This window comes from Ascidiella aspersa, chromosome 2 (assembly GCF_963924565.1).
Source record: "Ascidiella aspersa chromosome 2, kaAscAspe10.2, whole genome shotgun sequence".
Lineage (NCBI taxonomy): Eukaryota > Metazoa > Chordata > Ascidiacea > Phlebobranchia > Ascidiidae > Ascidiella > Ascidiella aspersa.
The window spans coordinates 11,518,537-11,530,897 of NC_139448.1; the positions used below are offsets into that span (position 1 = coordinate 11,518,537).

General features: G+C 39.1%; 1 protein-coding gene across 5 annotated transcripts in view; it reads left to right on the top strand.

Moving 5' to 3' along the window:
* Positions 1 to 12,361, top strand: part of LOC146163655 (serine/threonine-protein kinase TBK1-like) — a 40,225-nt gene that overhangs the window by 20,635 nt on the left and 7,229 nt on the right. For all 5 annotated transcript variants that reach the window (XM_083381131.1, XM_083381130.1, XM_083381129.1 and 2 more), the window contains 6 exons: positions 153 to 263; positions 1,825 to 2,004; positions 4,588 to 4,787; positions 6,496 to 6,646; positions 7,113 to 7,214; positions 9,818 to 9,938. In XM_083381131.1, the coding sequence (XP_083237257.1) occupies positions 153 to 263; positions 1,825 to 2,004; positions 4,588 to 4,787; positions 6,496 to 6,646; positions 7,113 to 7,214; positions 9,818 to 9,938 (865 nt within the window). The remainder of the gene's footprint in view (positions 1 to 152; positions 264 to 1,824; positions 2,005 to 4,587; positions 4,788 to 6,495; positions 6,647 to 7,112; positions 7,215 to 9,817; positions 9,939 to 12,361) is intronic.

Genomic DNA, 12,361 nt, shown 5'->3' on the forward strand with positions numbered 1-12,361 from the left:
CTTAATATAAAGGTGCTGTTGTGTCCGACCAAAACCAAAAAAAAAACACTATTTGTTATGCATTACTATTTTCTTCAGTGTTCATAAAATATATTCTTTAAAAAGCCAAATCTAATTTTCAGCAACCTGATAGCCATTTACTTTTTTAACAGGTACAAGATAACGACTGAAAAGCCTTCGGGAGTAATTTCGGGGGTTCAGCATACGGATCAAGGCAACATTGAGTGGAGCCGAGAACTTCCAAAGACGTGTCGTCTATCTCAGTGAGTTAACATTAATGTATTCAGAACTTGCTGCTTCTGCCTAGCTTGCTAAATGTTGTCTACAGCAGTGTTTCTTAACCATTAAGTAACGTTTGAAAGTTGAGTCGCCGTTTGAGTTAGTCGGGTCGCCGACTGCAGTAGTTCACACAGTGAACTTTATTTTGATTGATTCGTGCAAGATTCCTTCGAATATTTAAGGAAATTGCCGACGCAATACGAAGACATAGATGATATGAATTCAAGTGGAATTTATTTATGCTATTTGTCCTATGCTAAATACAGTAAAGATACAATTGGGTCGCCAAATCTGCTGTTATATCTACGCTTAGTATTGAATTGCTGCAAAAATAGGTTGAGAGACACTGGCTGACAGAACTGATATTGCTGCCTTTTATTTTTAAACGCAACATAATTGGTATCGGAAAACAAGAAGTGTTTCCCTCTAATTACCCGAAATTGAAGTTGTGTATTGTTTTATCATTTGCAAGTAAGGTAGCTGTGCACATTTTTGCTCGTGGAACTCAAAAGCAAGACAGAAACAGCTTACATGAAATACGATCGAGCGACAGTTTCATCATTAAAAGCTGGTGTTTACTTGGACGCAGTAGACACATTTGCAGAAAAGCATTACGTTGAAAGTTATTTAAAGCGGGGAAGCCCAGTCGGTAAAGCAGTTGCGTTAAACCATGACAGGCGTATGTGGAACTGCGTGGTTGGAATTTTGGTATTGATAACATAGATGTGTTCCTCTTGATGACTGGATTAAGTATTTCTCTTTTTGAACTCCCCTGATGTGAAAACGCTCTACGAAACCGTAAATGCAAATTAGTTTCGTAGTGTTATCGAACCCGTAGTTCTGTCACACCAGTAAGCTTTGTTTGCATTTCCTTCCTTTTAGATATTTGCATTTCCACTTTTCATGACAGGTGGTGTTTCCCCGAAAGCAATCCTTTACATCACTTACATATCCGATTTATCGTATCGCATCTTGGCAGTTATTTATATTTCAATAAAATTTGCATCAATTTCGTTGTGGTAATAGGTTTCTGCCGAAACCGTGTTTTTGCATATATGCCATGCTTTTTACAACCTGCTGGAAAATTTGATTATTGAAATTATCTTTGTATTGAACAGTATGTAACGGCTCTAAAGATTTTTAGAAATGATTAATTAAAAGTGAAAAAAAAACTTCCCTTATTTAGTGATGACTCTATTTAATAGTGATGTATTTTAATGTATTTGAGTTCCGACGACAAGTCTAATTGAAGTTTGCAATTCCTACCGCTACCAGAAATATTTAATAGTTATTGCCATTGTCTTTCACGAAAAAAAAATGGGGCAGTTAAGTGATGTGTAACTGTTACAAGATGTATAAGCATTTTACTTTATAAAAACCTAATTGTTTTTTATCTAAAGTAATTTTGATTTCTGCGATTAGAATATGTCCTAAATTTTCAAACTCAATAAAAACTATCACGTTTCTACCAATTTTTCAACGCTCGTCGATTGTTTCACCGTTTTTGAGCGAACTAAACCCAATAACCCCCCGAAAAAATTGCAGGAGCTTCAAGCAGATCTTCACCCCCGTGCTTTCCGGCATTCTGGAGTGCGACCCCCACAAGATCACGACCTTTGACCGCTACTTTTCCGAGGTCGAGGAGATCTTGCACAAAACTGTGATCAACGTCTTCAGCGTTCCCTCCGCCATGCTTCACAAGATTTACATTTCGCCCGAAAAAACGTGAGTGAAATGCAAAGCCTCTACGTGAGCCGTCAGTTTACACAAGGTTACCATCTTGTAGCTGTTTTTTTTTTATAAATAGTGATTTTTTTCATTGGTTTTTAAAAAGGCATGGAAAATTGGTATGATCGGAGCCTGACATAAGCGGTATATACAGAACTGCCATTCCGCCCTATTTTTTTAATTTGTCTTTATTTTTAGCTACTTTGTCTGATATAATAATGTAATTATTTGTACAAAACGTCATCCTTTTTTACTTCGCCTTTGTTTCAAAACACACAGATGGTCATATTTCAACAAACAATGGTCCCAATTTATTGCTTCATGATATCAAGTTTCGTTACTCGTAAGATTGGTTTTGGTGTTGTTAGTTTGTCGTAATTTTAGGGTCCAGACTCCTCTGGTATATTTGAGAATCGCCATAACAAAAGGAAAATAGGACGCGCGCTTTATTTTAATAAGTTCTGGCTTAACTCTGTCTGGAACATGGTCTGGTAAACCATTCATCGTCGCACACAAAAGCCGCTGCTGTAAAAAAGACACGTTGCTGAAACACTTGGTATACATTTGCACAAGATCTGTGGGGTAAAAAGAAATATCGGATTCCGTGGAAAGCAATATAAACGTCTAGACGCTTTCCATTTCCCTTCTTTGCCCTTTGTTGCTCAAAGTTGCCAATTTACGCTTCCTCCCGTAACCCAGTCAATCGTCGCTTTGTGTAACGTAACACGATATTCGATACTCAGTCCCAATAACATACGCTTTTACGCCACCGTTAAGCAAACACTACACTTGTGGCGTCATACCCGTAGCGCAAGTCTGAAAAATTCCCCTCCGCGTGGAAAATAAAGTTTCCTCTGTAGCGAACTTTGATTTCGAATCGTAACGTACACAAGCCTAGGCGGACCTTTGTAACCAGTATTTTGTGGTGCGCATCGCTTAATCAAACCAGAATTGCGAATCGAAAAGGCAATGAAACAAACTGCGTCACGCCCGAATATCAAATAACAGATGACTGTATCGTCTGAAGTCCCAGCGTTCCGACGCCATGAGTTTCCAACTAGACTCTTTCTGAAACCCTAGCAATATTGGCTGGTAATTTAATCATGTAACGATTTGGAAGTCAGTTGTGGTCACCTCCAGCTAAGCTAAAATTTACGCGGCATTTGATTTGTAAAGCATTCTATTTAACACTACCCAAATACAAGGGCAAAACTTTTTTGATTTAAGTTGAGACTAAATACCCGATATCACTTTATCAAATAAAGCTTTTACCATCTATCAAAGGTTACTCGGTTTCCGTCGATAAACATCGCCCTTGCGTTGACCTATCTGTTTATACTTGACCCATGTTTCCTGTATGCCTTCGTCGTCCGTTTGAGTTAAAACGCTCGTTCTAATAATAGCCTGTCCGCACGCATCGCGGTTTACCTGGTTTCACGAACATGTTGCATTAAGCGAAAAGTCAAAGCTTTTACCAATAATGACGAATTTAATCGCCAAGGTTTTCTACATGCTAAGTATCATTCTTAAGCAATGTATAATGCGTTGGGTATTTTTTGACTCTCATCTTGACTGGCTAACGAAAGTATTTATTTTTTAAAGGTATCGACATTTTGCAGTTATCGTATCTTCAAATTAATGTGCATCATTTTTTCACCAGTAGCGCTGAGAGTTTTTCATTGAATCGTATATTAAAATCTAAACGCACCATCATATTTTGCCTATCGCTTTATTTTTGTCGGCATACCGTATATTTGTGTCCGTTATACAATACTAATTACTGTGGGTGTTCGATACTTCGTAACTTGTTCCTATTGCGATAACCGATATATTTGGTAAAAACTACAAACGTTGGATCCAATACCTCTACTCATCAATGTCAAATGTACTTGCAAACGCGCTAGAAAACGTATTCACCTTTCGATTTTTTTATAAAGATCGCAAACCATAATTGAAACGTGCCAAAAAAAGTATTTGATTTGGAAACGGAATTACAATCGATCGTTGTTATCGGATATCTCTAGCCCTGTATCGACACCGCAATGTTGGCGGGTGCCTGAATTAAAGTTTTCCAAAGTATTGCCCGCTAATTAATTCGAATCTGTGAAGCAGTTTTCCAGAAAGTTGGTCCTAACCCAACCCGTAATAGGTGAATAATTTAAATCGAAGATATAGTTAACCCATTATTTTAAACTTCGCTACAGTTACCTTTGTGTTTATTTTTGTTACATAGGTCGTTATGCAGTAACGTTTCCCCTTTTTAAGCTTTTCATTGCAGGGGACCCCACCCCAAATCATTGCAAAAATGGCTTTAAAACTTCCAAAAATATTTGGAAACCACTAGCTGTCATACTGTAGAGCAACAATGAACTTAAATGCCATGTTTTTCTTTGTTATCTAGGTCGTTATGTACCGGTAGAAACGTTTTCCCTTTTTAAGCTTAATGTATACTGCGAGGAACCCGCGAATCATTAAAAAAAATGCAAAGGGTCTCCATTAAAATTGTTTTTAAATATTTGAAAATCACTAGCTGACATAGAGCAACAATGAACTTAACTGATGACATTTTGCAATTGACAGGCTCGTATGCGTGAAAGAGCAGATAGCCGAGCTGACCGACATTAGGTCCAGTCGCCAACTCATGCTCTTCGATGGCGCGCCCTTTGCCATGGAGGCCTTCACCAGCGTGGGGAAGTACCCGGTTACCACGCCGGAGCGGCCCATCGTGTTACTCAGCACCGACATGGGCGACTTTCAGACACTGCCCATTCCGCATACGTGTGAGTATAGCCCCTGTCTTTTGAATGCGTTTCGCTTGTGGTATATATAGCTCAGCTCTGAAATGCCCCAATGTGTTGGTTCTTAACCTTTTTTAACCTGTGTTGGGTAAAATAGAGTTACTCTCCAAATAACGGAAAAAAGTGAAAATCTGCAATCAATAAATGAATACACAACAATAGAATAACTTGATAATTTGCTTCTAATTAAAACAAAATTAAAGCTGGTTAACAATTGGTTTTCAGTAGTCAAAAGATGGCGTCTAATATCATTGTCATAATAACATCCATGGAATCAATAAATTATTTATTTTGGGGTAACTACTAACAGGATAAATACCACTACCCTAATATATTGAAGACTTAACTTAGCCAACATATTGGTATACCATTTTCATTATTGCAATGACATGACTACCTCGATTCCGAATGCCATGACTTGACTACCTCGATTTCCGAATGCCATGGTATTTAAGGCAGAGTGATTTAACTTACAAATGTGAACGTAAAATATTTAAAGGATTTAGTATTTCCCTTAAATGACTTGATGTTTTGTTGCCAAAACGTTTGATTTTTGCTATTGATTTGTACGGTTTTAGGTTTATAAATGTGATATATTTTTAAAATAAATGCTATTAGCCTAAAAATTCCTACATTTTTTTTAAATGTTCATTATCGATTAATTTAATATTTTGTTTTTTGAAGAATTCATCGTATATTGTTAAAGAAACAAAATGGTGTCGTATATTCTTAATGTTTTTGACCAATTTTCTGCGTCGGCCCTTAGTTGGAATTTGAATCATTCAATTCAAATTAGTTTGCTGTAAGCCGATGCCTTTTGATAAACCCACGCTCAACCATTCTGCTTTCCTGGCATCTCATTTTCAGTTCGACCCACGCACTATGACTTGCATTGTCCATATGCCTCTTTGCAGTTACTTTGGGTCCTTATTTGCATTTTTTATTTATATGACTAGCAACACCGACTCCATTCGTTTTCGACTCAGCCAAACAGCATACTGCAATCATTGGTGGAAATCTTAGTTTCTATTATTATCGCTTTTATTTGCAAACTTCAAATTCACGGGGAGTCCGTTGTCAAAACAAATCAACTTATGCGGCTATTCTTAATTAGCGTAAACCACCTACTCCAGTTGTCGTTCAAATCAAAGCGTCCATTAAGGCTAATTTCAGAATAGATCTCCAAACAATAATAACAGACTTACATAAGGTCAGGCATACTTTGTTGCCCTCCATAAGTCTAATTAAAAAAAAAGGTTTCTTACGCTGATAGGAATTTACTTTTCGATTAAAATGAGAACGGTGGAACTTTGCTTGTTGACAATGGAATTTTGTTTTTATTTTTTAATTTATTTTTATCATTTTTAAAATAGAAACCACCTTAACAGTTTAATTTTTACCAAACGGAATGCGACAAATACCCCATGAACATATTGGTTTTCTAAATTTGATTAGCATTCTATGTAGACTTTTCTACTTTTATTCTTTTAATAGAAAAAAACGGCAACTGTAAAAGTTTAACGAATTTCCAATATTCACGCCATCGGTTTCCAATTGTTTTTGGTATGTGACTTTTATAAGGTTTTAATTGACCCCGGTCTCCCACATTTTGTCGTAAGAAAAAGAACCGGCGCAAAGACAAAAAAGCTTACAAAAATTTGATCATTTTCCTTGTGTGTTTTCGCCGCAGGTAAACCCCCAAAAGTGAAGCCCTCTCTATCGCTGGACAACGACTCGAGTCTGGCGAAAGTCTGCTCGAGCACTTTGTTCGACATTCGCAAAACTGTTTCCTACCTCCTTCTTGTCGAGTCGCTCATTCGACTCGGCGTCAAGTGGTTTGTGTGAGTGTGTGTTTTTCCTCTGTCAAAAATAGTTTTGGTACTTTTATATTATCTCGTCTAAACCCACTCTAAACTAAAGAATGGCGGTTAAATCATCAAGAGATGCGTAATCCGGCTTGGTCCTTTTCTTATTTATTTAGATGCTTGATTAGAGACTAGAGACAAGTCCAACACGGCGACATTTTCATGTTTGGTTAACTGAATGCGTCATCGTATTTGACCTAGCTGGTTGATATTTTAAGACAAACGAACCTACCCGATAGACAAACAAAAGAAAATGTGCGCTTTGTGTCAGCACCTATACATTTTACAACGTTATCTGTTGCCTTTGTCCCACTTTTTTAAATGCCCAAATCTTAGTTTTCGCCAAGTAAAAAATAAATTCACGCAAATTACTGCGCGTTTACAAAAGCCTACCTGTCAACGGGATCTGACTACTGACGCAATTTCTGCGAATTTTTTTCAGTTCTTATTTAAAACGCCGCGTTGTCAACGTCCAGCTGCTGAAGGGAGACCTCCAGTACAAAGTGGGCTGTCTCAAAACCTCTCTGGAGATCTTCGAGGAGCAGTAAGTACAAAAAGTAGCCTTTGCCCTACATTTCCGTAACACGTTACAATTGTTTGCCGCGTCGTGTCTGCGAAGGGAAAACCCGTTTCGGCGCGGCGTAAAGTTTTGGGAAATCCCTCATAAGCAGCTGTTGGCCGCTCAATAAGGACACGCCATCGTTTTGTTGACACGTTGCCGCTGCGGCTGCGCTACAAAACCAATAAGGCCATTTGATGGCAACGGCACGTTTGCAAAACCTGTAGGTCGGTGTCAAAAGACGCCGTTGTGTGTTGTGTATAAATCCTTCCACGCAGTTTATCACGATAGTATAAGCAACCCTAATTTAACGTTGCTAAAGGGGCGCTTTTTCACCGAAGGGTCATTAAGCGATCAATATGTGTTCACTTTTTGTTTCTTCCTCGAATCTAACAGCCAAGGACACGTAAAGACGGTGCAGTTCGTCGAACACCAGCGCCAAACGCTGAGGTCGTGGTTAGAAAGCCGGCGAAAAAATCATCAATCACCGACGCTTGCTCAATACGCAATAAGTTATATCATTCGGGTTACTTCCCCATTGTTAAAAGCTAAATTTAGGTGGGCGCGAGAAAATACGCTTGGGCGCCAAATTAGCAAAACGTGAGGCTCGCCAGTGCGTTTAATTAAGCCAGGTCGATGGGCTGCGGTCCGAAGCCGGCGTTTTTCTCCACATCCGACGTCGGCGCGTGAGCCACGATCAATCAGCTTATCGCGTTTTGAGCACTCTCAACTCCCCCGCCCGACTCGCCCGTGACCCGATTTGCCCGGGGAAATCCCGCCGTTGGGTCACGCCCGTCCTTGCGATCTGCGTTGTTTTGCGCGTACGTCGAGACTCTCTGTCTTGTTCAGTCTGATTTTGTCGAGCTTACGAGTATTGCCTTGTTAAGTAGGGAAAGCTGCTAGGGCGGCGACACACGTTTGCCGGCTGGTGTTTTCCTGTATTTTTATCTGTTGGATCTCGCGTCTTTAAGTTGGGATTTCGCCTCTTGATGTCCGCTCCTCAAGCCTAACTTTTTTTAAATGTAAACAATTTTACTGCCCCGCTTTTGAACCGTTAAACTATGTAAGTTGGCTGTAAAACCCCCGATTTTTGTTCACGGAACATGCAAATTAGTTTATGCTAGTTATGTCAATATTTAAAAACAATTTTAATAAAGATTTCACTTAAAAATTAGACTGAGACCAGCGTATAAGAAAATTAGATTGATACCAGCGTATACCGGAGATATTCAATTGGCAAGAAGAGTGCTCTTTTATATTATGTAGCCACGTTGCAATAATTATACACTATACAGTACTCCACAAAATATAGCTGCAAATCGTAATGGCTCTTATTAAACGTCTGGTAGAATTATTTTACTTTGCAACATGACGAAAATGACGGACCGACATTGTTAAAGTGCTTGGTCCAAACGTCCTCCAAAAACTCCTGAGAAATTCCCGTCGTAAACTTAAAACGAAACACAACCATGGTTTTCCAGTTACTTATCCAATCTTTATGGCGATCGAAAGTACCTATTGAAGCGATTTGCCAACTCGAATTCCCCCTTTTTAGTGGTTCAGTGGTGAACGTTGTTTAAAGATGCCGAGATTTTAAAGCTTTTGTCCCGAAAGGAATGTTTGTTCATCGGAGGTGAACTTTTATCAGCAGGCCAACTGCGGTTTTATTCGTTTTCTGACTCCAGGAAACGAAACCTCAGCAAATGCTGTGTGCTTTGCTAACTTCAAAAGCAGAAAGCTCTTTTAAACCTGGATTTCCTTCCAGTTTTCCCCTTATGGATAATCGAATAGTCAACACGCCCAAAATACCCACTGCTCATCCACAGAAAATCACGTAATCAATGGTGATTGTTACCACAATAAAAGAGATATTTCGCGAGTCTACATTAAAATCTACTAAAATAAGCCATATCTGAAATGTGATAGCGTTCATACATTCAGCAGCTTAGGTCTTTAATGGGGCGTTGGGAACCTAAGCTTACATCCTAAAGAGACCACCGAAAAATACCCTTGTTGTTTTGGGTGGATTAGTGTGCGGTTTGGAAAGAGACACCATTTCACATCTGATTAAATAAAAAATCTTCGGAAGTTAGGTGCCCGTAAAGTTCTTGTACAACCGCTTATAGGTTGTGCTGTGTACAGATCATGTTTTTACTAGAAAATAATTAGGTACTCCCAAATGCACTCTCAATATTAAAATCAAAACGAATAACATCTAATTCGATTATAACGTATACCTATGAACAACATAGTCCTGGACATCAGGCCACAACGTTTTAATATTAGCCTATTAAATGATTACTTACTGGGAATGTTCTATAAAATGGGATGGGATCCGATACCCGCTGCCAAGTTCTGGTATTAATTTTGTAATTTTTTTTTTTTAGCATAGTAATGACGTCATTTGGTGTTACGAACGAATCGCGATACTTTTTGCCCAAAATATCGAGTACCGGTATCGAAGTGGAATTTTAAATATCAGACATCCTTGATGTTGATTGATCTTTATCAGATTCGATTGTGGTTTTGATTTTTTTGTCTTTTTTAAATCCATTCAAGATTAACCATTTTATGCTTTTTTATCGCAGCTACCAGCGCGAAACTTCACTGCTCCGTGTCATATCCACGATGTTGTCCACGCCGCCAGAGGTCAATGAACTCAAGTTGTATTTTACGCACATCACCGAGAAGACAAAGTGCCTTCGAGAGGTGAGACGACACCAACGACTTCCCTCGGAATTAAAATTACGCGCCTTATGCTTAAAAACGTAGCATGAAAAAATCCCACTCATCTAAACGTGGTTCAATTAGAAAATGAGAGAATAATTAGCCTTTGACCATTGCCTTTTTAAGGAATCGCGGAAAGTACCGAAGACTTTCCGCTTTACCCAAAAACTACTTTCGCATTCCTAATCACTGATCAGTAAAGAAGTTTAACGGCGAATGTTTCCCAGTCGACAAGAAAACCAAACGCAAATACTCAGTAGCTGTGAAACTCTTGTCCGGTGAAGTTCCAATATAGCTTATTAATCCCATTACAAACAATCTCCAGAACAAACACATAAATCTCCATGGGAGAACTGCGAACAAAAGCACGCTCTTTTTGGCTCGTATGATAAGTATAGAATTTTCCGAAAATTTCCACTCGGCTATAGCGCAATCATTACTCTTAAGAATCCGTATTTGGATTACTACTTTATAGTGTCATTTCTTGGGAGGTTATAACTGGACGACTAACACTTAAAAAAATAAAAAATGTTGAAAAGGAAGGCTCAGAGTATAACATTTTTCCATGGCTTTTGTCGAACTCGTATTACTAAATTAAATACCCAAATCCGGTTTGTTAACGCGTACATTTTTTTTTCAAAAGCGGGATATTACCGCAGTTCAAGATTTTCCCGCTATCCCTTTGTTTGCTAAATGCGGGTATATGATTTTATAAGTCAACCTACAAGTACGAATGATTTTCACATTTCGGACTAAACGGAATTCGATATCGTCCACCGCACTTTCTCCCAACATTTCGTGCAATTGACTTTTTCGCGGAAAATCGCCGCGCGTAAACTACCTCGTCGGCCGCGTTGACTACAGGTTATCGCACCTAGGCCGACTTCTAACACGTCCTGCATTTTCGGGCCTCCTATACTTGGCTTGGTGGCCCGGCGTGGAGGCCAAATCAACGGACATTCCGCCGCGACATGGGTTTTTTCGCGCCTGGCAATTTTGGCGGCTTGATGTTAGCAACCGCAGTCGGCCTATCAGACGTTACTCGTTCGGTGGCATTTGCATACAGAGTCGGTTAAGCGACGTTTTTCGTTTAAATGTACTCTCTCCAACATTCCCCTTTTTATAAAAGCGTTACCGACTTTGTGGTACGTGTAATTGGCGACCACACATAACCTTGACCGCTTTACGTTGTAGGCTTCCCACGGCTCTTAATAGAAATCTGTATTAAGTCATGGATAAATTCGAAGCATGAATATTGAATATGTTGTATAGGTACTAACGAAAACTAAACTTGTAGTCATGACTCATGAATGTTCTGAGACCCAGAGTTTGTCAAACTAGTATTTGCGGTTTTGATACACAACATTTTTACAAAAAAATGATACATATGTAATTGTTCTTTTTTTTCTTTTAATACTGTAATGGCAAAACTAATTGAAAACGAAGATTAAAAAAGAAAGACCAAGGAAATGGTCACCAACTTAACACTTTGGGAAGCCATTCTGCACCACCATACGAAAGTTAATATTCATTTCGAAAATATTTTTGTTGAAAAAGCAAAGCAAATAGATGAGAGTAACCCACTGTACGCCCATAATAAAGTTTTGTAATTTCGCCAGTCAGGTATATCCGTTTTCATACAGGTATATCTGTTTTCAAGTAATGTCGTGTAACGTACTTCGTACTTCGTTGAGCAGAAGGTGCCTTAAGGTCAGTTTAGCCTTTACGCGAACCAAGTGCGCCAGCCATTAAAGTTTGCATGTGGCCAACAACAGCTTTCCTGCGCTGTTCGCGGTCGAATGACGGACCTCGCTTTTCTAATCACAAGTCTTTGCAACGCCCGGGGCGCCAGAACTTTGCGAGCATAAAGCCGCAGCGCTCTTGACATTTTGGAAATCCGCCACTGCTTGATTAGTTCTTGCGCCAGCGTTCAAATGCACGCAATGCGGTAAGCATTCGCTCGTTCCTTATATCTATAGTTTTCGCGTCAAACGGCAGGTCGACCGGGTCGATCGGCATTCCGACGGTTTCACGCGCTACTCGGCCTAACTATAGCCATTTGTGTCTTTGTTTGCGATCGGCGGAAATAAACCAACCGTTCAGTAGCGAACTTGCCTCTAGCAACTTATCTGACCAGGAGCTGCGTAAATTAATTATTAATGACGTTCAACTTACTGTTTACGGCAACTATAGGTGGGTAAACGAAAAAAAAAAAAACTGAACTATTAGCGGCATTAATTTTCTACTATAGAACTTTTATGTTAATACTGATTATTTTGCCAAAAACATATCTGGTTTAAATATTTAGGCGCGATTATTGTTCCACTTAGCACCATGTATCAAAAGCTTGTCATATTTCCTATTCCTAAATTGTTTACTTAAACTGATAAAAAGCAGAAATCATT